The following is a 26,004-nucleotide window of genomic DNA, read 5'->3' on the forward strand; positions in this document are numbered from 1 at the left end:
GGCTGAACCCTGAGTACCTTCTCTGGAAGGCGACCAGGAAGGACAAACAGGGACCAAGGACGGAAGATCAGGAAATGGAATTCAGGTCATGGCCACTGGGATTTCATTTTGTAAGCTTTTGGCTTTTGGGGTTTTGTGATTTATTTTTTTCCCCATAACGTTATAACTCAGCACACAGATTTGCCAGCAAAGCACTAATCTACAGCTAGTAGGCTTGTTTGTCAAACTTCCAGACAAATGAGCGCTGGGGGAGGGTTCGGGCGGGCAGTGCTGGCTGCCTACCCCTGCTGTTCCAGGCCACAGGCTCTGCTCTGCTCCTGATCGCTGCAGGCCACAGGGACCCACGGAGAACTGACCCACAGGGGCAGATAGTCCACAAATGCACATCTTGGTGGCAGAGAGTCAGGGCCACAGGCCTGAAGATGAAGCCTGGAGCTATAGCTCACGAGGGATGCACACCAGGGCCAAAGAAGGAAAGTGCTTGGAGCTCCCTGGCAGCTGGGCCACGGGAATGTGAACAGAGCAGAGCCTGGCCTCGAAGGCTGCCTTTAGGACCATCTGTGTTTGATCAAAGTATAAATCAACAAAAGAGAGTATTCTCAACTTATGAAACATTATGAAAGACAAAGCTCTCTGAAAGAAAAATAAACAGAATTACTAGTGACATTCACTTTCCCATTTACTTCCTCCCCCGGATTATTTGAATGCAGGAAAAGAAACACCTTCTAGGAAATGTTTCCCCGATAGACGTGGATGGTATTTGCCTCTAAACTCATGATGGATTTTGGTTGGGTAAGGTTGGCAAAATGTGGAATTAATGGGCTTTTTTTCAAGTGATAAGTGTTTGAAAGCCTCTTGTGACTGTAATTCTATGTAAACTCATTTAAAAATGTGTCCCAGAGAGGAGGTCTTGTCTTAGCCGGATGGTTTGTCCTTTGTTTCCTGAAGAGTGAGGGCTGCATCTATATCATCGGCCTCATAGGGACCCAGTCTGAGTCAAGAAACAACTGACTCAGAGATGAACTGATATACGTGATCGCAACAAAGCCTCCTGCACGAGGTTCCCCTGCAGACCTCGGTGCAGGCGTCACACGAACGACACACACTCACTCTCATAGTGCTCCAGGCACTTGGCGGGGGCACTGCTGCTCCAAGTGTAGTCGGATGGCTTCCGCCCCCGGTTGTCCCGGGCATAGATGTTGCCTCCGAACTGGATGAGCATCTCGATGAGGTCCACGTTCTTCACCTTGGCTGCATGGTGCAGCGCCGTCTCGTGGAGCTTTGCCGCATTCACGTTGGCCCCTGCATGCAGGTCCAGAGCAGGAACAAACGTCACCAAGGAGCACAGGACACAAAAGGAGCAACCCCTCCCCAGGAACAAAATCAAGACTCTGCTGCAGCCTTTTCAAAACCTTCTTCAAAATCCAAAAGCACTGATTCCTTTTATTTTTCCTTAGGAAAAGAGAGCTAACAAAGAAGTATAACTGGAAACAACCCAAAAGAAGAAAAACAAGACAGAAACCTTCCCTGTGAGTTCAGAGGCTGCTCTAACGCCCTATGCTGTCTGTCCCCAGGTCCTGAGGTTCTGGAAGCTCAGGTGAGTTGCTCAAGCTCTCCTGCCGTCTTCCACGTGTACACACACACACACACACACACACACACACACACACACACACACACACCATGGACACACAGGCACACACATGTGCACATAGGTACACAGTTGCACACACCTCAGATACAGACATGCACTCAGGCACACACATCACGTGCACGCACACACCACGTACACAGGACAGTGGCTCTAAAAATGTGTGTTGTATATGAATGAATGAACATTAAATATAAGAAATCTTTTACAAAAGGGAAGCTCAAAGGGAAAATAGGGAATGTTCCCCCCAAATTCCCTGAAGTTCAGATAGAGAGGAAGTATAGTAACTGTGAATTCAGCTCTGCCATCCACCTCGCTCTGGGGATGATAGTAGACATTCAGAAAGATGCAAACAAGTAATAGCTAAACACAGCATTTTTAGACGCTTTTTCAAAATAAGAGATTTTGATAAAAATATATGATTTGTGTAAAACACCATTCTTAGGGTACGACCGTCACCATTCTATACAGTGGGATCCCCTGGAGCCTCAGAGTTTTTTTTAAGAAAATACCAACTTGTTTGAGGTCTGCTCCCAAGTGGATAAGGAGGTTACAAGAGAAAGGGGATGGGAGAAAAGTATTTTCAAGAAGCCAGCAAAGAGCCCAGCATCAGTGAAGATATTCCCTCAAATAACAGATTCAAATCACAATCATAAAATATTATCAAGGTGAGGCTTAAAAAAATCAGATCACCAGTATGTCACTGTGTAATAAGAAATTTTGAGGGTCAGAACAAGAGGAAATGAGGGGGTATAAGGCTATTAGATTTTCTAGTCCCACAGCTCAAAAATACTTGAAAACTTCTGCTTTCTGGTTTCTGACTTAAAATCATTTTAATCCCCTAGTAGAATATAAGAACTGTGTTCCTAAAGTAGTCTGTGTGATGCTAAGAAAATAGCAAGCATGCCAACACGTAACACACGTGAAGAAAAGCTACCCTACTTCCCAGAGCCAAAACTCAGACGGCAGGTCAGGAAAAAGAATCCCTCAGTTAGGAAGCAGGATAAATTACCTAATTATTTAACTTGGCAGTTACGTATTACAAAAATAATAGTAAAAATCAATACATGAAATAAAAGAAGCATTTTCCCCACAATCTAACCAATATACTACATCAGGGGTTTCTTCCAATATTGCTGATACAAATAAGTAATGTTATAGTGTTGCAGTCATAATGCAAATATGAATTTGAACATTAAACTTGTAATGAAAAATAAGTTGCAAAGTCTGCAGAATCTGAAGCCCCTGTGGCTTCCTCTCAGGTCATTAATTCTCTCAATATTCTTGCCAATCGGGGAGGAAAGAGGCTGTCTCTATTTTAGGGATGGAGAAGGGTGGGTGGGGAAGCAGAGTCACTCTCAAGGTCAAGGAGAACCAGCACTGAACAGCTCTTCCCTACCGCCCACTGTGGGTTCTCGGTACACAAGGCTTGGCGGCGTGACTGTTCCAAGGGACACACGGGATCTGTTTAAAATGTGCCTTGGTCACTGGATTGGGCGCAGAGAGAGGGCTGGTGACTAAGAGGGGCAGCTAGCGTCTCCGCAGAAGCTGGAAAACAACGGACCAGAGCTTCCTGGAGCAACACGGGTGGGTCTCAAAAATTCAGGAATGGGTGAGCAAACAGGAAGGAGAGTCAAATCTATAACAACACCATTTACCGTGGTGAAAAATTCATGTCTCAACCAATAACACACAGATACTCATTAGAATGGTGGGATGGCGAGGGGGGCAGAGGAAAGAAGGGACGGAGAAGCCAGGGAGAAAGTGGCTTTGTGGGACTAACGATGACATTGCCTGGAACTGAGGACAAAAGCCAGAGCCAGCAAAACATCCGACGCCACCTGGGCCTTAAAAATTCTCAATTCACGCATCAGAGAGAAGGGATCAGAGTTTGCTCATGATCAAAAGCCTGATTTCAAAGCAAAACAGGATTAGAGTGGATTCAGTAAAACCTCAGGGAACAAGGACAGGGGCTGTCACACGCCCACCAAGAACCCAGCACGACACTATGGAGAACAGTATGGAGGTTCCTCAAAAAACTAAAAATAGAGCTACCATATGACCCAGCAATCCCACTTCTGGGCATATAGCCAGACAAAACTCTAATTCAGAAAGATACATGCACCCCTGTGTTCACTGCAGCACTATTTACAATAGCCAAGACATGGAAGCAACCTAAATGTCCATTGACAGATGAATGGATAAAGAAGATGTGGTACATACATACAATGGAATACTACTCAGCCATGAAAAAGAATGAAATAATGCCATTTGCAGCAATATGGATGGACCTAGGGATTGTCATATTGAGTGAAGTAAGTCAGACGGACAAATATATGATATCGCATATATGTGGAATCTAAAAAAATGATACAAATGAACTTATTTACAAAAACATAAATAGAGTCAAAGATGTAGAAAACAAACTTAACGATTACCAGGGGGAAAGGGAGTGGGGAGGGATAAATTGGAAGATTGGGACTGACACATACACAATAATATATATAAAATAGATAACTAATAAGGACCTACTGTATAGCACAGGGAGCTCTACTCAATACTTCGTAATGGCCTATATGGGAAAAGAATCTAAAAAAATGGATATATGTATATGTATAACTGATTCACTTTGCTGTACACCTGAAACTAACACAACATTGTAAATCAACTATACTCAAGTAAAAAAAATTTTAAATATACATATATATAAAAATAGAACCCGGCGCAATGCCCGGGACAGGGTGGCAAGCACAGGGGCTTGGGATTTGCTCGCTGAGACAACAGCAGAGACGTGAGGGACCAGGACTGCTGGGAAGGTGGACGCCCCTTCTGAACGCTCCCAGCACGGTTAAATATTTACTGCCGGGGACCAGATTAAAAGTTACCTCACCAGAAATAACTGGATTTTCACCCCCTTGGCCGCAATCCTCTGCAAAAATAATCCGCAGCTTGGCAGCTTGACCTCGCTGCCAACAGAAAGCCTCTGTGTCCACCCCGGGGGGGCACCACGTGGCCCCGACGGCTCTGCTCCTCCTGCAGGGCCAGGACCCTCTCCAAAATCACGTGCAAAAGCACCTGCACGTGTGTTTTTCTAGAGATGTGGTCCATAGCTTTCATCAGATGTTCCAGCAAAAAGTGACAAATCACTACTCTAAAAAGAAAGCATATGCTGTCCTCTTCTCTCTACTTTTCTGTATGTTTGAGATTTTCCATAATTAAAAAGTAGTTTTCTTTAAGAAGAAAAGAATGCATGTGATCTAGGAAGGGGTGTCAAGGAGACCATCTGAGATTACAGCAGAATCAGGGATGAAATGTGGAGCTGGTGGTAGACGCTGACACCTCAGGAACCTGCCCCAGGGGAAATCTCCTCAGCCCTCACTCCCAGGGAATGGAAACTCCCTTTGTAACCACCGGATCCCCTGCTTAAGGCCGTCGTGGATATCATGGCTGCCTCCCACCCAGGAGCTGCACCCTGCAGTGTGGGGCAGGGGTCCCGGGGCAGGGGTCCTGGGGCAGGGCTGGGCCCTGACTGGGTGAATCCCTCTCCTCAGCCCAGGCCCCAGCCACTCAGAATGTGGCAAAATCCGGCCAAAGGGACGGGATAAGTTTTGGACTCGAACCCAGTTCAGGCCGATGGGGCACAGGGAGGTGTGAGGGGGGAGTTTAGCTCTTCTGAGGTGAGGAAGCCATCAGAAGCCTCAAGAGTCAAGAATCTGCATTTTAGCCAAACTCTGCTGCTGCAGCCATTTCTCCCCTACTAGGGACGCCAGGCGTGGGATAAAGGGAACGGTGAGGAAGGCAGAGATGTAAGATTCAGAGGAGGTGAGTGCTTGCTGACACTGCTGAACCCCCCGCGTCAGAGAGACTCTGAAATCTGCTCTAGTTCTGATCCTTTCGGTTACTGAACCTGGAAACTCCCTCACCCAGGGGTCGGGGGAGCTGGTTTCCTCCTTCTTACAAAGCAGTCATCACTTACACAGGGTCCTCAGGACACAGAAAGGACAGTGGGTTACACCACTCGCTTGATCCTCTCCCCTCCAACCACGAGAAAGGAACCAGAGAGAAAACAGATGAAGGTGTGCTGCGCATATGCACACCAGGCACCCTGCAGAGGGTGGCTGTGCTATGAAATTTTTATTTTAATAAGCTCAACAGGAAAAATAGGTAGATGCCGTGGACAGAAACGGGATCCAACCATGCCATGAGCGACTCAGCTGGAAGACCCACTGTTTCTAATCTAGATATATAATCTTTGCATAAAAAACAAAAACTACCCCAGTGACTAACCTTACACAAAATGAAGCGTGTTCACTGAAAAGACTTAAAAGTGGCACGTTAAAGTGAATAAGACTCAGTAGTAGAAAACTGTATATAACTGATGCTCAAAAGACCGTCATCCGGAAAGAATTCATCCTCTATTTCTGAACCATTTTGGTTTTCCCCTAGGTTGCCCCCAGAATGGACAAGATGGCTGAGCTAAAATGTTCCCTCAACAAAACATTTAAGTTGGGGGCTTCCCTGGTGGCGCAGTGGTTAAGAATCCGCCTGCCAGTGCAGGGGACACAGGTTGAAGCCCTGGTCCGGGAAGATCCCACATGCTGCAGAGCAACTAAGCCCGTGCGCCACAACTACTGAAGCCCACGTGCCACAACTACTGAAGCCCACACGCCTAGAGCCCGCGCTCTGCAACAAGAGAAGCCACCGCAATGAGAAGCCCGCGCACCGCAACGAAGAGTAGTCCCCGCTCACCACAACTAAAGAAAGCCCACGCGCAGCAACGAAGACCCAATGCAGCCAAAAGTAAGTAAATTAATTAATTTAAGAAAAAAAGAATGCATTAGATGTGACCCTACTTTATAAAGAGAATCTTGAAAAAGAAAAAAAATTTAAGTTGGGTTCATAGTAACTCCTTGCCCGTAGCCGCTTTGGCTACATTTTAAAACTTCTGTGGTAGACAGGTCCTGACTCTAGCTTCAGTTGGGCAGGTTGTTTGTTTGTTTTTAATAAATTATTTTTGGCTGTGTTGAGTCTTCGTTGCTGTGCGCGGGCTTTCTCTAGTTGTGGCGAGCAGGGGCTACTCTTCGTTGTGGTGTGCGGGCTTCATTGCGCGGGCTTCTCTTGTTGCGAAGCCCGGGCTCTAGGTGCATGGGCTTCAGTAGTTGTGGCACGTGGGCTCAGTAGTTGTGGCTCACAGGCTCTAGAGCGCAGGCTCAGTAGTTATGGCGAACGGGCTTAGTTGCTCCGTGGCATGTGGGATCTTCCCAGAACAGGGATTGTACCCGTGTCCCCTGCACTGGCAGGTGGATTCTTAACCACTGCGCCACCAGGGAAGTCTCTTGGGTTATTTTTATTTTGTTTTTGTTTTTCACCATGGGAACCTCTCTATCCTTAGGACACCTGACAGCCTCCTGGATCCTCACGCAGCTGACTCGCTTCCCCTGGTCCCCATCTCCTGATTCAGACCAGGCAAGCCTTGGGGACAATCCCCTGCGGCTGCCAAAAATAATCATTCGCGTTCGTTGAGCACCTACTGTGCAGCAAGTACTGTGGAAATGTTATCACGAATCCTCCCAACAGTCCTGCAAAATAGGTTTTATTTGTCCAGTTTTATAGATGCAGAAACTGAGGCCCAAGGACTCAGCTGACAAGTGGGAGAACCAGCTGCAAACCTGGGCTGCCTGACTGCACCAGTCAGCTCTCTGCCAGCTCGCAGCACAGGTGAACACAATGCACCCGCAGTGAGCCGGGCAGGTATAAACATGACGCACCTGCGTTGAGCAGCATTTTGACGCAGTCCAGATGCTCCCGGGCACAGGCCACGTGCAGAGGGGTCCCAAAGTGGCAGTCGTGCGCTTCCAGGTTGGCCCCAACGTCAATAAGAAGCCTCACACACTCAGAACTTCCTTAAAAGAAATGGAGACGGAGGAAAGGCATCGTATCACATATATTTGAAATAACAGGCTTGGCAGACACGCGGCTGCTGGAGCAGGTGAGCCCCGAGCTTGGCGGCAGCAGGAGGGAAGGGAAGTGGGCCTGCATCCTGACCAGGAGCAGTGGGTCCTGGACATGGGGTGGGTGTCCTTCCCCGGGGAGCTCAGTGGCCCCCCGAGCTCACCAGGCAGTGGGAGAAAGGGAGGGGGGGCACGGCCGGCACCCGTGCTGGGAGAACACAAAGTTGGGCTCACCAGCTGTGGACGCAGAGAAGGCTCCTCACTGCTCTCCAGCCTTCGGGGGAAAAGGAAGGGTCTCCCCACCTCCAGCTGCCCCCCAAGCTGTGTCAGGAACGCCAAGCCGCCTGGATGAACTTCCCTAAACTTCCCCACTGCTCGGGTCCCCCCCCACCCCACTCCCAGCAGACGCCTTTCTGGCCTCTTTCCTGGCTCCTCTACAGCGTCTTTAACTCCGGTTTGGGATCAGGCTTCATCCCATCCCAGACTCCATCCTCTCTCATCCCTTGATCGTGCTTGGCTGTTGGCACCGACTCTCCACCTCCAGCCCTGAAACCCAGCCCCACCTCCACCACCGGGCGCTGGCCCTTCTCAGGTGGACATGCCTCCCACAACGAGGTCCTCCCCCGACTCCCCAGCCAGCCTCCTCCTCACCCTGAGGTGGTCTTGACGCCATGCTCTCCTCTCCCTCACGTCAAATCCCATTGATTCTTCCCTCAAAGCTCTGCACATGAATCCATCCCACCTGGGCTCCAAGAGTTTTGCACTTGGGTCACTGCGATGGCCCCCAGCTCATCTCTTCATTTCCAGGATATCCCCCCCGCCATTTCATATTGAAGGGCAGCAGAATATGCCACCCCAAAATATGCCACTTTGGCATAAGGACTATTTGGAGCTGAAGACAAGAAGCAGCAGATACAAGAAAAGCTCTCTTGTCTTCCCCCATTTGTCTAAAAGCAGGACATAAATGTATAAAAGTGTCCCCTCCCATCTGTACCAGGAAAGACAGAAGTTAACCACCAGGAACAACTCTAGACCCTGATCAGGCCAGAGCCGGCACCAGAGGAGTCCACACCGCAAATCTTACTAACTGGCCTTTGTCTCCCAGGAGTTCCCCGCTGTATTTGCCTTCATATAACTTACCATCCCTAGAAGCTCATGGTCCTTTTCCTTGGTCTTGTGCCTGCTCGACAGAATTACTGCTCTTTGTTAAGATGCTACATAAACCCAATTCTAACGACCCTTTGCCTGAGCTCTCCCGTGTGTATGTGCAATGCACACACTAACTTCCACTTGTTTTTCTCTTGTTAATTGGTCCTTTGTCAGTCTCATCGGCAGGGCCCCGGCCAATGAACCTAAGATAGGTGAAGGAAGAAAAATAAACTTCCCTCCACTATGCTGTACATGGATGGCCACTAAACGAACCTTTCAAAAATGTGTCATCATTCAGCATCTGCTCAAAAACCTTCAGAGCCGTCTGTAGCAATTCCCAGTGCCTGTGGGCGACCAAGGTGACCTAACTGTGGGATTCGGGGTGAGGGCAGCAAAGACTGGCCCTGTGTGCAGCCGTGGAAGAGCCCACACCCCGCACCCTAACAAATGCAGCGAAGACGAACACCGCGCCAACCAAAGCACAAGACACAAGTGTGCAAACCTTGCTCAAAACAGTCGAACCCAAAATCCCTGGTCTGTCATCTGAAACACTGCCCACCAGCTGGCCTCGCCCCAAATTTCCAGTTCTGCCTGTTGTAGCTCCTCTGCTGGGTGCATCTGACCCAGCAAGGCTGGAGCAGCCTTATCCTCCCACCGTCTGAAATCCACCTGTTCTCAGAGGGCAGGTGAAAACCCACCTGCTCCCTGAGCCTCGAGGACCAGCTCTTGGCTCCTCTGAGAGTGCCTGCCTGGGGGTGCGTCTGGGCCTCATCTCCCCACAAGATCAGGGGCCTGCAGGGCAGAACGACAGCAGCCACTAAGTGAGCGGCTGCCGAGGGCACCCATTTCCAGGGTTAGCATCTGAAAGGCACCAAATCAGCTAGAAATAGAACCCTACCTTCAGCCCCCAGCCCTGGGTGAGGACTGTATCTCCAGGAGGAAAAGCGTCAGATTCCACGGCTGACGGACCAAGAGCCAGACCCAGCCTGGGAGCCCCGCTTCACCAGCGGATGGCTTCCCCTCCTGGCTATCACCGCTACCCGACTCACCACTCATGCAGGCCTCGTGCAGCGGGGATGCCGTGTACAGGGGCGGGTTGACCTTGGCCCCGTGGGAGAGCAGGAGCTTCACGCACTCGATGCTGCCCGAGGCACAGGCGTCACAGAGTGGGGTGCTGCCATCGATGTTGCGGGCGTCCACCTTGAGGGGGAAGGAAACGAGCATCAGAGGGCAGAGGGCAAGGTACAGGCCACTCGCCTTCTCATCCTGATGCACGTTCATCTTTGAGACACCACGTAGTTTTTCGAAGTTCTTAGGTTTTCTATTACGTGCTGAGGTGCCGTGCCAGGCAAGGGGGTTCAGAGACAGAAAGTAGGGCATATCTACTGGCCGCCTGAGTACAGCGGGTGTGCAACTGGGGGCTTTTTTTAGCTCAGCCTCACTCCGGCCACCACCCCAACACCTAATAAGCACAGGCAGGGTATGAAAACGGGCTTTAACTCCAGCCTCAGCTAGGAGGAGTGCCTGAAACTGTTTAACATGCCTCCTCTAGTTGGAAAATCATAAGGCAGGAAAAGGCAACTCCCCAAACTGGCAGATTCTGCTTAGAATTTGTCCAAATTCAGCTGTTTACTTGGGTTCATGCTGAAGCTTGTTCCATTTCCTCTGAAACCGCCTTCATAGCCAAGTTCTGGGAAGAGTGAGCAGAGCACAGCCTTCCCTTCTTCCTCACCCCCCACCGCTGTCCCACGGCAGCTCCTACCAGCTCACCCAGCCAACTGGTAAATACCCAGCAATTCCACCAGCTGGTTACCAGATACCATATGCTGGGGGCTCCACATGGGCTGTGGTGTGAGTACATATACTAGGGGAAAGCAGCGAATGTTCTTGTTCGTTTTACCTGTCCTTCCAGAGCTAGTTTGCCAGCATCCCACTTAGTCATCCTGCTCTCTGAGCCCAAAAGACTCCTGCCGCCAAGGCCCCGCCAGCCCGGTAGGCAGCCCGCCTCTGTCCACAGCCTGCCTGCCCACATGCAGAGCAGAGCATGCCATCGCTTTGCTAACCCGACCTTCTCTTCCACCACCAGTGACCTCCCGACAGCCAGGTCCACGAGCACCCTCACCGGTCCTCCGGGTGTGGTTGCCATGGAGACCAGCCCTCCCTCCTCCTTCAGCCCCTGCTACAGCCCACTCTGGTTTCCCTCTTCCTCTCCTTCTCAGCCTCCTGCGGTGGTTTCCTTTCTTCCCATGTGTTGCATAACACAGAACGCTCTTCCCAAGCCTCCTTCCCTGTGGAGCTGGTCCCACCAGTCTGGGGACCATGCTGTGGGTGGCTCACCTGGGCCCCGGCGGCTAGCAGCAGCTGCACGCACTGCGCCTGGCCCTGCAGGCTGGCCGCGTGCAGGGGCGTGATGGAGTCCACCATGACCTGGTTGACGCAGGCCCCACTCTCGATCAGCTGCTGCAGCTGCCGGGTCTCCCCCCGCTGGGCTGCCTCGTGCACGGGGGTGCGCTCCACCCAGAAACCTGGAAAGAAACACATGCGGTGCTAAGAGCACGCCACTTCTGTCCAGGTCAGATGAACCCCAGGACCCTTTACGAAACCCAAGCCATTGTATACACGATGGTGTAATTGGTCCAAACACCCCTACTCAAAATCCTTGAGTGATCCCCACTGCCCGGGGGTGGAGTCCAAGTCTTTGGTGAGGGCTACAAGGTCCTTCATGATCTGGAGCTTGCTCACCTCCTTGACCCATCTGCCACCACTGCCCTACACAAGCCCGCTCTCCAGCCACACAGCTGGCTCACCGTGACCCCCTGCCCTTGCACACCTGCATCTCTGCATATATTCTCTCTGCCTGAGAAGCCCACCTTTGCCCCCACCCCGATCATCCATTTTGCATCTCCTGTTTAGATGTTATGTCATCCACGTGGGCCCATTTGAAATATCTCCTTCTCCGGAAGACACGTCTCCCACAACCCTGACATCTACATGCTTATGATGCAGCACTTGTACTGTCCCCCCTCCTGGCCTGGGAGAGCCTTCAAAGTAGGGACTTGATTTAATTATTCAATTTTAGCAGAAATCTCAGGATTTCCTACATACAAAATCATGTCATATGCATTTAGATAGAGGTAGCTTTGCTTCTTCCTTTCTAATCTGAATGCCTTTTCTTTTTCTTGCCTAACTGCCTTGGTTTGAACGTCAAGCCCCACATTGACCAAAAGTGCCGAGAGGCACCTCCTGCCGTGTTCCTGGTCCTGGAGCTTTGTCCTTCACCACGAACCATCATGTGAGCTGTGGGTTTTCACAGATGCCCTTTATCTGGTCAAGGAAGTTCTCTTCTATTTCTAGTTTGTTGAGTGTTTTTATCATGAGAGGGTGTTGCATTTTGTCAAGTACTTTATCTGCATCTATTGCAAAGATCATGCTGGCTTTTTTTCCTTAATTCTGTCAAAATGCTATATTACACTGATTGATTCTCAGATGTTAAACCAACCATGCATCCCTGGGATAAATTCCACTTGGTCATGGTGTATACATTGCTCAATTTGGTTTGTGCATATTTTGAGAATTTGGGCGTCTACATTCGTAAGTGTCATTTTTCTTGTGATTGATGTATTTGTCTGGTTTTGGCATCAAAGTAATACTGGACTCAGAGAATGAGTTGGGAAGTATTCTCTCTTTTAATTTTTGGAAGAGTTTATGAAGAATTGGTATTAAATCTTTAAATATTTGGTCAAATTCATCTGTGAAGACATCTGGGCCTGAGCTTTCATTTATTTAAGTTTTTTTAATAATTCAATCTCTTCATTTGTTATAAATCTATTCAGACTTTTTTTTTTGAGTCCGTTTTGGTAGTTGGTAGTTTGTCTTTTTAGGAATTTATCCACTTAATGTACATTATCTAATTTGTTGGCATACAATTTGTTATGGACTGAACTGTGCCCCCTGCCACAAAATCCATATGTTGAAGCCCTAACCCCTAGTACCTCAGAATGTGACTGTATTTGGAGATGTAACTTAATTACAGAAGTAATTAAGTTAAAGTGAGGCCATTAGTGTGGGCCCTAATCCAATCTGACTGGTGCCCTTATAAGAAGAGATTAAGACACACGGACACCAGGGATGAGTATGAACAAAGGAAAGACCATGTGAGGACATGCAAGAAGGCGCTGTCTGCAAGCATAGGAGAGAAGCCTCAGGAGAAATCAAGCCTGCTGGCACCTTGATCTTGGACGTCCAGCCCCCAGAACCTGAGAAATGTGTTGTTTAAGCCTCCAGTCTGTGGTGTTCTGTTATGGCAGCCCAAGCAGACAAACAATTGCTCATAGTATTCCCTTATAATCATTTTATGTCTGTAATGTCCATAATAACATCCCCTCTTTCATTGCTGATTTTGTAATTTGAGTCTTTTTTTCCCGGCCTTGGTCAGTTTAACTAAAGGCTTGTCAATTTTGTTGATCTTTTCAAAGAACCAACTTCTGTTTTGTTGATATTCTGCATTGTTTTTCTATTCTCTACTTCATTAATTTCCTCTCTAATCTTTATTATTTCTTTCCTTCTGGTTTCTTTAGGTTTAGTTTGCTTTTCTATTTCCAATGTCTTAAGATGAAAGGTTATTAGGTTATTGATTTGAGCTGTTTCTTCTTTTTATGTAAACGTTTACAGCTATAAATCTCTAAGTATGGCATGAGTTGCAGCTTATAAGTGTTGGTATGTTATCTCTTCATTTTCATTCATCTCAAACTATAATTATTTATTTTTGCATTCCAACCTCGTAAAATACATGTTCAACAACGATGTGTTAAGAAATAAACAAAGGCACGACTCCTCTCCCAAAAAGGAGTAAAATTCTCTAACATCCCCCCTTTCTTCCACAATGCCTTACCTCTCCCCCTCCCCCCCTCCCCTGCCCTCAGTTCTAGAGAACCAGGTGCACGAGATGCAGCACCCTGACCTCCCATGTTTTAGCCAAGGTTCTCAAACTGGAGCTTCCATCAGCATCGCCTGGAGGGCTTGTGAAATCGCAGGCTGCTGAGCCCCACCCCCAGAGCTGAGTCAGGGGTCCTGGTGGGGCCTGGGAATCTGAGTTTCTAAAAAGTGCCCAGACGATGCTGATACAGCTGGTCTGGGGACCACACTTGAGAACCGACACCACTTCTCCCTCTGAACAAAGCTCCCTTCTCTCCCCACCTCTGGCCTCTCTATCTCACCCCCTACCCCTCCCTGCTCATCCTAGATAACGCCTAATTGTTCCTTTCCTGACTGAAGTGCAGTGGTCAGGTTTGCAGGAGGCCTTGCCCAGCCTCAGCCCCATCCGCGCTGGGTGAGCCCCTCATCTGTGCCTCTACCAGGCCTTACTGTGCTGTGGTCCCCACCTGGTTGCCTGCCGTGCAGCAGAAGTAGACTAGTAGTGGGTTCCCAGAGCCATCCATCCCACCCAGACAAGCGGTCTAAGTTAATCACAGGATTCCCATTTCCCGTAGGACGTCTGACCCAACTCCAGTGAACGACACATGAGGGAGAGGCTGCTGAGAGCGTTCACAGTTTCGACACACCCCTCGCCCCCGATGTTGCCTAGACGTGAGCTGGGAAGTGCCGAGGCCGTCGGGCCACCTGCCTAAAGTCGGCTCTGAGGATGGGAAGCACCAGGTGAGTCACTGGTCACGTGGGGCCTGCAGCCCTGACAGCCAGGCTTCCTGTGGTGTGAGGGTGATGTTTCTTTACAGTTTAAGCCAGGTGCAGACAAACGCATGCAAACTCAGAGTGTAAACTCCCCAGATGCAGAAACTACAGGATGTTTTCTCAACACCCGTCAGAGCACCTGGGATACAGGGCAGTCTTCTAGACACTCTTTTAAAACGTCATAAATGACAACAGTGCTGGATTATGCTGACACATCCTTATTGTCAAGCCCCAACTTCGGCAGACGACCACATTACACACCTCTTCATAATAAGCAGTTTCCTTTTATTATAACTACATTTTATTATCACATCTCCCTAGAAAACCTTCTGATCAACCACATGGTTCCCAAGTCTTATCAGAAGCACTTTCATGAACCATATCTGGGGTGAATGTATTTCCTTGGCAGATGGATAACCTCCTGGGTTATGTGTTGATGACTGTCCCCTCTTGGAGATCCCCTCATTTCCGCCGACCTACAGCCCTACCCCACCCCCGCAGTGGAGCCGCGTGGTGCGTGGCTCAGGGTTCTCCAGAGCCAAACCACTCAGGGCTAAAACTCAGCGCAGCCATTTATTAGCTTGTGCGAGAAACAGCTTCCCTGACTGTCAGTTTTGTCACCTGTAAATTGGGATAATAATATAGTTCATTCATCGGTGGGTTATGAAAATTAAATGAGTGAAAGTAAAAGCACTTAGCGTTGGGCCGGGCACAGAGTAAGTGCTCCATAAATGGAGTCTATTTGTGGTATTTTAACCCCCTCATTGCACCTAACTGCGACCCTACAGGGGTCATGGGGGGCCGGGGAAGTGAACGGAGGACTGGAACGCAGAGGGAGATCTGATCCCCACAAATGTAAAAGCCAAGCTTGGGGACCTTCTTACTTACTGTCCCAGGAGTAAGTAAGTAAGCCAAGCTTGGGGACCCCAGTATGTCTTCCAGTCGTGATGAATGGCCGCCTGCATGCCTGTCTTGCGGGGTGGGTAGTGGAAAGCAGCTGTGGATCACTCTCAAGTCAGTCTGCAGGGAGCAGAACCCCAAGGGCAGACTGAGTAAAAAGAGGAGAGCAGGGCGAGTCCTGGGTCCTGCAGGAAGGAGGAAAGTGCAGCTCAGGAAGGCGGTGCAGGGAAGGCCTGAGCATCCCTCAGCAGCCCATGCAGGTAGATGCAGCCTCTCCCACCGCGGTGCACAGAGACGGATGGACATGGCAATCAGCAGGTCATGGTCATGGGCGGGGGAGGGTGGGGAAACAATTCAAAACAACAAGACGACTGCGATAGGGGTGGAACAGGTCAAGCTACAGGAACTTAGAAGCAAGATAGCCCGTCAGGAAAGCATCACGGAGGAGGCGGGGCTGCAGTGAGCCTGCCGGGTGTCACTGGCTTGGCTCTATTCCCAGCACCTGGCACAGTGCGAGGCCCAACAAAGATGCTCACGTCACTTGCTTGTTGAGTGCATAAGGGACGAATGAATGGAAGGAATTACTAATGTGAATTATAAAGTGTAGACATAAAATTTTTTAAAGAAAATCTAATTGTATCTCTTTATGACCAGTCTATAGAGGAAGTGCAACTTACTGGGAACCATATTTTCTAGTGAATAAACATCAGCTGCAGTTGTCTTAGCAGCAACTGAGGGCAGAGATCAGAAGCAGCAGGTGTGATAACACAGGAGAGCATTTGTGTGCATCAAAGAGCATAGTCAACAGTGAAAAGGCACCTATAGGATGGGGAGGAATATTTGTAAACCATGTATATCAGAATATATAAAGAATGCCTACAACTCAACAACATAAATAACCCAATTAAAAAATTAACAGGGCTTCCCTGGTGGCGCAGTTGTTGAGAATCTGCCTGCCAATGCAGGGGACACAGGTTCGAGGCCTGGTCTGGGGAGATCCCACATGCCGCGGAGCGACTAGGCCCGTGAGCCACAACTACTGAGCCTGCGCGTCTGGAGCCTGTGCTCCACAACAAGAGAGGCCGCGACAGTGAGAGGCCCGTGCACCGCGATGAAGAGTGGCCCCCGCTTGCCGCAACTGGAGAAAGCCCTCGCACAGAAACGAAGACCCAACACAGCCAAGAATAAGTAAATTAATTAATTAATTGAAAAAAAGAAAGAAAGAAAGAAACAGTAGTTGAAACTTAAAAAAAAAAAAAATTAACAAAGGACTTAAATAGGTATTTCTCTAAAAAAGATATACGAATGGTCAACAGGCACACGAAAAGATACTCAACATCACCAATTATCAGAGAAATGCAAATTAAAACCACAGTGAGATACCACCTCACACCAATTAGGATGGCTACTATCAAAAAACAAAAAATAAATGTTGGCAAAGATGTGGAGACATTGCAACGCTTGTGCATTGTTGGTGGGAATGTAAAGTGGTGCAAGGACTTTGGACAAGAGTATTCTGGTTCCTCAAAAATTAAAACAGAACTACCATACGATCCAGCAATTTTTATCCTAAGAAAATGCAAACACTAACTCGATAAGATATGTGCACCCCTATTCACTGCTGTATTATTTACAATAGGCATGACATGGAAACAACCTAAGTGTCCATGGAGGGATGAATGGATAAAGAAGATGTGATATATACACACAATGGAATATTACTCAGCCTTAAAAACGAAAGAGATTCTGTCACAGGCTACAGTGTAAATGAACCTTGAGAACATGATGCTCAGTGAAATCACAAAAGACAAATACTGTACAATTCCACTTATATGAGGTTCCTAGAATCAAAGTCGTAGAGACAAAAAATGGAATAGTGGCTGCCAGGGGTGGGGAAGGGGAGAAATGGGAAGGTGAACAGGTGCAGAGTTTCCTGTGTTATAAGATGAAAAAATTCTGGAGCTCTGTTGTACCAAAACGTGCATGTGCTTAATACTGCTGAACTGCACACTTAAAGTTTACCATCTTAACCATTTCTATGTTTTTAGCCACAATTAAAACTTTAGCCACAATTAAAACTTTAAAAATTATTTTTTTAAATGTCACTTTTGGGGCTTCCCTGGTGGCGCAGTGGTTGAGAATCTGCCTGCCGGTGCAGGGGACACAGGTTCGAGCCCTGGTCTGGGAGGATCCCACATGCCACGGAGCAACTGGGCCCGTGAGCCACAATTACTGAGCCTGCGCGTCTGGAGCCTGTGCTCCGCAACAAGAGAGGCCGCAATTGTGAGAGGCCCACGCACCGCGATGAAGAGTGGCCCCCGCTTGCCACAACTAGAGAAAGCCCTCGCGCAGAAACGAAGACCCAATACAGCCATAAATAAATAAATTTTTTTTTTTAAAAGTCACTTTTTAAAAAATTTTATTTATTTATTTATTTATTTATTTATTTATTTATTTATTTTTGGCTGCGTTGGGTCTTCGATGCTGCACGTGGGTTTTCTCTAGTTGCGGCGAGCGGGGGCTACTCTTTGTTGTGGTGCACGGGCTTCTCATTGCGATGGCTTCTCTTGTTGCAGAGCACGGGCTTTATTTTATTTTATTTTTAATAAATTTATTTATTTATTTTTGGCTGCGTTGGGTCTTCATTGCTGCACGTGGGTTTTCTCTAGTTGCGGCGAGCGGGGGCTACTCTTTGTTGCGGTGCGTGGGCTTCTCATTGCAGTGGCTTCTCTTGTTGCAGAGCACAGGCTCTAGGTGTGTGGGCTCTAGTAGTTGTGGCACGTGGGCTCAGTAGTTGTGGCTCACGGGCTCTAGAGTGCAGGCTCAGTAGTTGTGGCACACGGGCTTAGTTGCCCCGCGGCATGTGGGATCTTCCCGGACCAGGGCTCGAACCTGTGTCCCCTGCATTGGCAGGTGGATTCTTAACCACTGCACCACCAGGGAAGTCTGGTGCACGGGCTTTAGGCGCGCGGGCTTCAGTAGTTGTGGCTCGCAGGCTCTAGAGCGCAGGCTCAATAGTTGTGGTGCACAGGCTTAGTTGCTCCGCGGCATGTGAGATCTTCCCAGACCAGGGCTCGAACCCGTGTCCCCTGCATTGGCAGGCAGATTCTTAACCACTGCACCACCAGGGAAGCCCTAAAAATTATTTTTTAAAGAAGTAACAAAGATGGAGGAGGCCCCGGAGATGGGGGAGGTTGTCTCCCACAGCTGGTACCAACCACAGGCTGTCATCAGGGGGACAGCTTTACAGTGGGAAGTGGGGGTCAGGGGGAGGTGGTAGCCTCAATGGCCTCTGGAGACCCCGAGAAGCACAGGGGGAGGGGAGAGCCACCCCAGAGATAAAGAACACGGGGTGCCTGGTGGCCCACGGAGCTGCAGCTGCATGAAGGAGCGCTGGTCCTCAGTGGGAAGTTCAGAGGCACCCACCCCCTCCCCGTCCCCCTCCCCCCCCCTCCCCCCACCAGAGAGAGGATGGGGGATGGCTGACATGTACTTATCAACTTTAAAGCAAAAAGACATCTGCTAGCAGGGAAGAGAGGCAGGAAAACGCTGTACGTTAGTCAACCCACTGACCTCAGGCTTTGTTTCTGGCCCTGTGCCTGGACCCCACTTGTGACCAGATGCCGCCACCCCTGTACCATCCCCCCTGGGAGAGGGGCCGCCCTGGAAACCTGAGACCCTCCCTCTGGCAAGTTCCCTCGGGGATGAGCCTTCCCCTAAATCCCAGCCCTGCCACATAAGTGGCCTCCTAGCAGCCCATTCCCATCACCCTCCCTCCCTTCCTCCTGTCAACAGCCCCCTCTGGTGCTCCCCTGCCCCAGCACCCCCTCCCTAATGCAGCTAGGTCATCAGTGGGTCATGGGGGGCCTGCTCAGGACCCTTAGATTACTCCTGATTCCAGAAAAACATCCACACTCCTTTGCAAGCCAGGCAAACTGACCCTCCAGGATGGAGTCCCAGCCCCTTTTTCCAGTCTCCCCCCACACCCTCCCATCACCACCCTCACACACACCCCCTTGTCTCCAATTACGCTGAGCTTCATGTAGCTGACATAGGGTCGGGTGGTCCAGGGCCTGTTCCTTCGGGGGTGCTGTGCCCCACTCAGCCCCCCACTCTCCATCCTCCCCACCGAGACCGAGTCTTAGCGCCTTCAGGAAGCCTTCCAGCGTGCAGCCTGCCCACCCATGCCCTCCTGTAAGCCACCTCTGTACACACAGCTGCATCTGATTTCGTGCCTCTTCCGTCCTTCCACGAGCATCTTTAGGACAGGACCACAACCGCCGACCTCCTGTTCCAGCACAGCGCCTGACACACAGGTATCAAATAAATAGACTCTCCAGAAGCCTGTTCTACTTGCCAGACAACTTCTACTGCAGTTGGGTCTGCCCCCGCCAGAGTACACCCCACTACCGGCCCCTTACAGGCCTGCCCAGCCCTGACACTGACCTGGGCCACACCTTGGCCTTGCCCACTCCGGCCGTGCCAGGTGCCAGGGCATCAATTAAACAGGAGTTTGTTGTAGCAGAGCCCAGGCCGCAGTCCCCAGAAGACAGAGCACAGGGCGCTGGTGCTGCAGGGCAGACAGCAGCGTCCAGGCCCCTCCTGCCTCTTGCCCGTGCTTCGGTTCAAGGTCACGGAGATACCTGTGTCACTCCTCCTGCTGACGAGCTGCTGTCAGGCCAAGCTCATGAAGGACTAAGTGAAAACCATCATCTGCAAAACTAGAGTCTCACCGACACCACCTACAGATCTTCTACCAGACAAGTGCAAGGTCACCCCGAGAAGGAATGACAGGTGCTTGAGAACATTTTTGCCACTTTTCTGCACCCCTACCTGACCTGATTGATCCAGCCTGGGTCCCAGATGTGCACCGGCTGACTCCCAGCCCGACACCCCTGTGTACCTTGGCTGGGCCCTGACACTCTCACGTCTGAGGGCTGGCCCTGCCCTGCCCAGGCCCAGCCTTTGGGAGTCAAGAAGCCCCAGCTGAACACTTCAAGTGGTTCAGCGTCAACCTTCCCTCGGGAGCGGGATACATGGTGAGGAGCCTCAGGAACCACCCAGCTCATGAGTCCGACGCCTGTGTGTCCCTTAGCCCTGTGACCTGGGGCACGTCACTTATCCTCTCAAAGCCTCAGTTTTCAATTACACATCAATTTTTCTTAAGCCTCAGCTTTCTCTCATATAAAATGGCGATGTTTTTGCCTACTCCCCTGGGGTGGCGGTAATGACAGTGAAATCCTGCTGGGCATTACCGGCACGGTGCCAGGCAAGTGTACGACGACAGCACACACTATGACCATGATGGGATTCTTAGCATCATTCTATTTCTGCTGGTCCTGTTTGGGTCCCAGCCTCCAGTTCTACTGTCTGTCATGTTCCAAAGCCCCACCTGGGACGCCGGCTCCAGCATCTGGATCCCGCATGAGTCCCCCGTATGGAGTCCCAGCCCCTTGGCCCTGGCGCCCGCCTTCTCTACGCGTGTCCAGCAGTGGGTGTTCCAGACCAGCTCCCCTGGCCGACTGTTAAATATTCAGCAATTCCGCCAGGCGGAAACCCCTGGGAGCTGAAATCAGTGTGGGGTGAGTATTTACACCAGGGAAAGCAGAAAATCAGATCAGGTTTCCTTTTTTTTTTTTTTTTTTTTCCTTTTTTCTCCAGAGAGCCAATTTACCAGCATCCTGCTTAGTCATCCAGAGCCCAGAATCCTGCTCTTTGAGCCCAAACAGCAGCTCTCAGCCAAGGCCCCACCGGCCCTCCTAGAGAGCCTGTCCTTGCGAAGTGCAGGGCCTGCCGGGCTCCCGTTCCACATGCAGAGCGGAGCACTCATCGGCCCCACCCACCTGTCCAGAGTCTAGAACCCGGCCCCCGTGCAGACCCTGACCCTGACCACTCCTCCCCCAGCTGGGGGGCCCCTCCACACAGCAGCCCCGCTCTAACAAAGAGTGTTTTCCAAACGCCACGGAGAACACCTACACCACAAGCGGATCCAATGTGCTCAGTATCCACCAGGCACCCTTCAATGCTGCTTGGGCCAGGAATCTTGCTCCAGGTATGTCATGAAGGGGGGCCCAGGGCCCTCGCTGCAGACATGTCCTTCTCGGCCACAGCTGCAGCTCTGAAATAAGCCCTTCTCCCCAAATACCCCAGTAAATAAATATTCTTGAAATGATGATGGATAGCCTCCCCATACCCCATCCATGCCCGCGGGGCACCTGTGTGCAGATGTAGCCGCCGGGAGTGGCTGCTGAAGCCACAGTGGAGCTGGTGTTTTGAGCACCGCTCTCAGCAGGCTAAACTCAGCTTTCGGGAAAGTCAGGGGTCCCAAGTGACTTGTCCCCCAAGGTCCCAGAAGGCCAAGGATTTGTGTGTACAAAGCAGAAACAAATTGAAGAGCTAAAAGGACCTAGAAATCATGGCAAAGTGTACCCATCCATCTGATAGTACAGAGTGAAAAAACAAAATAGGGGCAAAAACCCACAAGGACAAAGAAACCAGAACCTAAGAATGACAGACCTGCTCCAGAGGATGCTGTAAGGACCAAAGACACAATACATGCGAAGTGCCTGGCACAGCTGGTGCTTAATATATGCTTTGTGGTGACCACCCATCTTTAACGTGCTGTCCGAATTAAAGTTCAGTGAGCTTGATATTACCAGTCACCTTGATTCTAAGGGAAAATGGAAATCATTTTTATATGTAGAAACACATTTAGAAATTGGGGCTGAGAATTTTGTTACTCTTGAAGAGATTTTTCAACAAGTTCTATTTCAGCGTTTTAATTATGAATACCCCAAATACTGTTTGTCAGTAAACTTGAGGTTGGCAAACGTGGTTTTAAGATCTGTTAAATGGGATAAAAATTAAAGAGAAAAGGTTTACTTTCCTACAGGGACAAGACAGTCAAAGCTCAGTTAAGAGAGGCAAAAGGAAAGTGAAAGAGAATAAGTGAAAGCAAAAGAGAAAAGTGGGAAGAGGTTACCGAAGCAGCAGACAGTGAGGGAAAAGGAAAGAAAGATCTTCCTAAACATGCTTAATGAGAAACGCCCGAATCCAACTCTCGCCCTCACTCAGCAGCCCCTACTAACCGCTCATCCAATTCTCTGCCACCCAACCCCTCCCCTTGCCTCCCTCCCACCCCACGGTGCTGATGACCAGGGCAGGAGGGTTATACCAAAAAAATCAAAACTCACTTGTACTGCTATAGTTGGCAGCCACTCCTGGCCGCAGTGACTACCCGGAATCCCAGCTGGTGTTAAAATCAGCCTCATTTCCTTCAAACGTTTTTATTAGCAGTGTAGTATAGTGCCCAGAGGCTTCTCCACTAAAGGACACATCTAGACACTTTCAGAATGCAGCTTTCGCTAAGGCAGAAACAGAAGTACGATTTGAGAAGATTTTAAGGAAGTTGACCTCCCAGCCAGGGCACTGATTATCTAGATCTCTCAAAGTACTTTCCATACAATTCTAGGTTTAAAAAATCAAATTCCGGAATTCCGTGGCAGTCCAGTGGATAGGACTCCTTGCTCTTACTGCCAGGGCCCCAGGTTCCATCCCTGGTCGGGGATATATATATATATCGAATTCCACAGACTCAACAAAAGGATGAACTTGGATATAGGTTCCCGGGCACGGGGACTCAGATCAATCTACCATCCTGATTGTGGACCCCCAGAGGCAAAGACATTTCTCAGAGCCCGAAAGGTGCTATAGTACAGAGATGAAGGGTGGTAGCAGTGCTCCCCAGTCCCCTGAGAACCCACAGCGGACATGGCTCATCCATCCCAGTCACAAAACCAGCTCGGCGCTCCAGGCAGCCCTACAAATTGATTACAGATGAACCTATCTGATAGGAAGGACATAAGCATTTTTAACGTAAAACAAGCAAAACAAAAAGAAACAAAACAAAAAAGAACCACCTGTGTTAAAACCTCACCTTTGTGACTTCCTAGCTGTGCGAACTCAGTTTCACCTCTAAGTTAATCAATAATGATGACTGTCCTGCAGCTGTCACAAGGCTCGTGGCCAGCGCCTGGCACACGGCCAAGCAGCTCAGTGGCTCTCATCACGGTCCCAGGGGCTGCCTCTCCTTTTCTCTCTCCATCCCATCTTCCCAACACCCCAGAGGCCAATGAACTGGTTAGACTTCGTGGCTGAGGATAACTGAAGAACACCAGCAGCTCACCCTGCTTAGAGCCCAGATCCCTAAGGCACCCTTTCATCTTCTGCCAGCCTCTTGCTTCCAAGTCAGAAGCCCTTGAGCACAGATGCTGAATACAAGAGTCACGTTTTCAACTTTACAAATAGACACAACCTAGGGTCAATAATGATATGAATTACATTTGCTAAGTAACAAACACTGGATTCACTTTAGGATGTGACTTGCCCTAAATTCTTGGTTCTTATTGATAAGGCCATATTATAAGACTGCAACCTTTACCTCTGTGAGGTGTTATATTAAAACTAAAGCTACAGGGCTTCCCTGGTGGCGCAGTGGTTAAGAATCCGCCTGCCAATGTGGGGGACACGGGTTCGAGCCCTGGTCCGGGAAGATTCCACATGCCACGGAGCACCTAAGCCCATGCGCCACAACTACTGAGCCTGCACTCTAGAACCCGCGAGCCACAACTACTGAAGCCTGTGCACCTAGAGCCCGTGCTCTGCGACAAGAGAAGCCACCTCAGTGAGAAGCCCACGTACCACAACGAAGAGTAGCCCCCGCTTACCGCAACTAGAGAAAACCCGCACGCAGCAACGAAGACCCAACGCAGCCAAAAAAAATTAAATAAAATAAATAAATTTATAAAAAAGAATAATAAAGCTACAGAGAACCTACTGTATAGCACAGGGAACTCTACTCAGTGTTCTGTGGTGACCAAATTGGAAGGAAATCCAAAAAAGGGGATATATGTATATGTATAGCTGATTCACTTTTGCTGTACAGTAGAAACTAACACAACATTGTAAAGCACCTATACTCCAATAAAAATTTTTTTTAATTTAAAAAAATAAAAATAAAGCTACACGGTTTGGTTAGAGTATACCACACGTATAGAATTTGAGATCAGAATGATAAAATGTGTTAAAGTTCCTATGATGGGCCTCTACTTCTGCTGGGATAGCAGTGTCGCTCTGGATTCAACACATTGAGCTTATTCATTAGCGTTGAGAATAAAACTGTCAGCAGGATGTATATTGGGAGAAATACATGAAATAAAACAATGACAATGTCAAAAATAGCCACGAACCCCAGAAACTGTGCGTCCGTTAGTTTAGAATATGTTTTTCTTCTAAAGATACATTCCTTAAACTATAAAAAACATACTCGGAAGTGATGCTATGCTATTGAACCTTGTACATGAACAAAAATATTAAAATGTGTTTAAAAGGCTTCCATGGTGAGCTGTTTATTGCTTATTTAATTGAACCAACCAAACACAGCACACACTGGCAGGGTCAAAGTCCTGTGCCTGCCTGGGGTGGAATGCCAAGTAAAAACAGAGATGCTTATTAAATGCCTTTGATCCTGTGGCAGGTGGCTGTTTTGCAAAATCAACTAAAATAGCTTTGCTAGGGCTGCAGTTCCTCTTAAGCTAAATTAACCCTTAAGACTTCTCACTTTCATTCGCGCTACATTTTTTTATCAGTGTAAAAATACTTTATAGATTATTTTTTTCTTTGCAGGCTTTGGAAGTGTTTTCACTGCTCATTTGCCCTAGAATTACTCCGTAGGCGGGAAAGTTTGCTTCCCCAAAGAATGGCCTTTTGCCCTCGAATCCATTTTATTCTCGGGTTGCCCAAACGGTAAAGAAGGTTCAGTTAAGAAGCGAGATCGCATGTCTCACACAGTGCGACAAGGGCACATGTTCCTTCCGGATTGGATTCCTGGGTGTATCCGTTGCATGCGAACGACCCTGCGCACGACCTTCCCACCGGGCTCCTGGAAGACGGTCCAGCTCCCACCCCGGGCCCGTGCCAGGGCTGCCCTACGCGTGGTCTCGCGTGGGCATTTCCTAGGTTCTCCTCGGAACCTGGCAATGACCACGCACAGTCCCGCATCCTCCCCAGGGTGCGCAGCGCTCCGGTGGGTCTCCGGTTCTGAAGTCACAAGGATGACCCAGCCGGCAGGGGACCAGGAGCCGGACGCAGAAACCGCGTCTGAGCTGCATGGGACCCCCGGACCTGCTTCTTTAAAGACACGGCCCTTCGACCCGGGCCCAGCCAGACGCCCCTGACGAACCCCTCGGAGCGGGTTCGTCCCCGCTCGGGGCGAATGTCAGCAGATGCAGCTCTCGGTCCGCGAAGGCGGCCCCGCACTCCCGGCAACCCGCACGTACCCAAGTCGCCCAGGAAGCTGCCGTCTGCGGCACGGGTCTCCATGCCACCGGCTCCACGCGTCCCGGCTCTGCGGCCCGCCACTAGCACCGCCCGCTGGGCGGGGCCAATCGGCGTCGCCGCGCGTCCAGGAGAGGCGGCCGCGCGCGCCGGGAGTTGTAGTTCCAGGCCCGGCCGGCGCGGCTCCCCCCAGCTCTGGGCCTGCGCCAAGCCGCAGACACCTGCGTCCGACTCCGCGCTCGCTGCTAGTGTTTGCTAGGCAAACGTGTTCATGTGCAAAATATTTGTTCTTGTGCAAACCGTGCCGTGTGTCCATGTGCAGAGGGTGTC

The 26,004-nt window shown here is 49.7% G+C and overlaps 1 protein-coding gene across 7 annotated transcripts in view; it reads right to left on the reverse strand.

Moving 5' to 3' along the window:
• Positions 1-25,795, reverse strand: part of ASB13 (ankyrin repeat and SOCS box containing 13) — a 54,992-nt gene extending 29,197 nt beyond the window's left edge. For 5 of the 7 annotated variants that reach the window (XR_014260699.1, XM_082450273.1, XM_082450275.1 and 2 more), the window contains exons 1-5: positions 25,677-25,792; positions 11,089-11,276; positions 9,801-9,951; positions 7,420-7,554; positions 1,111-1,302 (exon numbers count right to left, since the gene is read on the reverse strand). Coding sequence is in view for 6 of the 7 variants with exons in the window: in XM_082450273.1 (XP_082306399.1) it covers positions 1,111-1,302; positions 7,420-7,554; positions 9,801-9,951; positions 11,089-11,276; positions 25,677-25,719 (709 nt within the window). In the remaining variant the exon portion in view is untranslated. Of the gene's footprint in view, positions 1-1,110; positions 1,303-7,419; positions 7,555-9,800; positions 9,952-11,088; positions 11,277-22,532; positions 22,704-25,676 lie in introns of all 7 variants that reach the window. The other 2 variants (XM_082450272.1, XM_082450270.1) reach the window with 2 other exon arrangements.
• Between the last annotated feature and the right edge of the window lie 209 nt (positions 25,796-26,004).

The sequence above is a fragment of the Balaenoptera physalus genome (assembly GCF_965194825.1).
Source record: "Balaenoptera physalus genome assembly, chromosome: 2".
NCBI classification, from domain to species: Eukaryota; Metazoa; Chordata; class Mammalia; order Artiodactyla; family Balaenopteridae; genus Balaenoptera; species Balaenoptera physalus.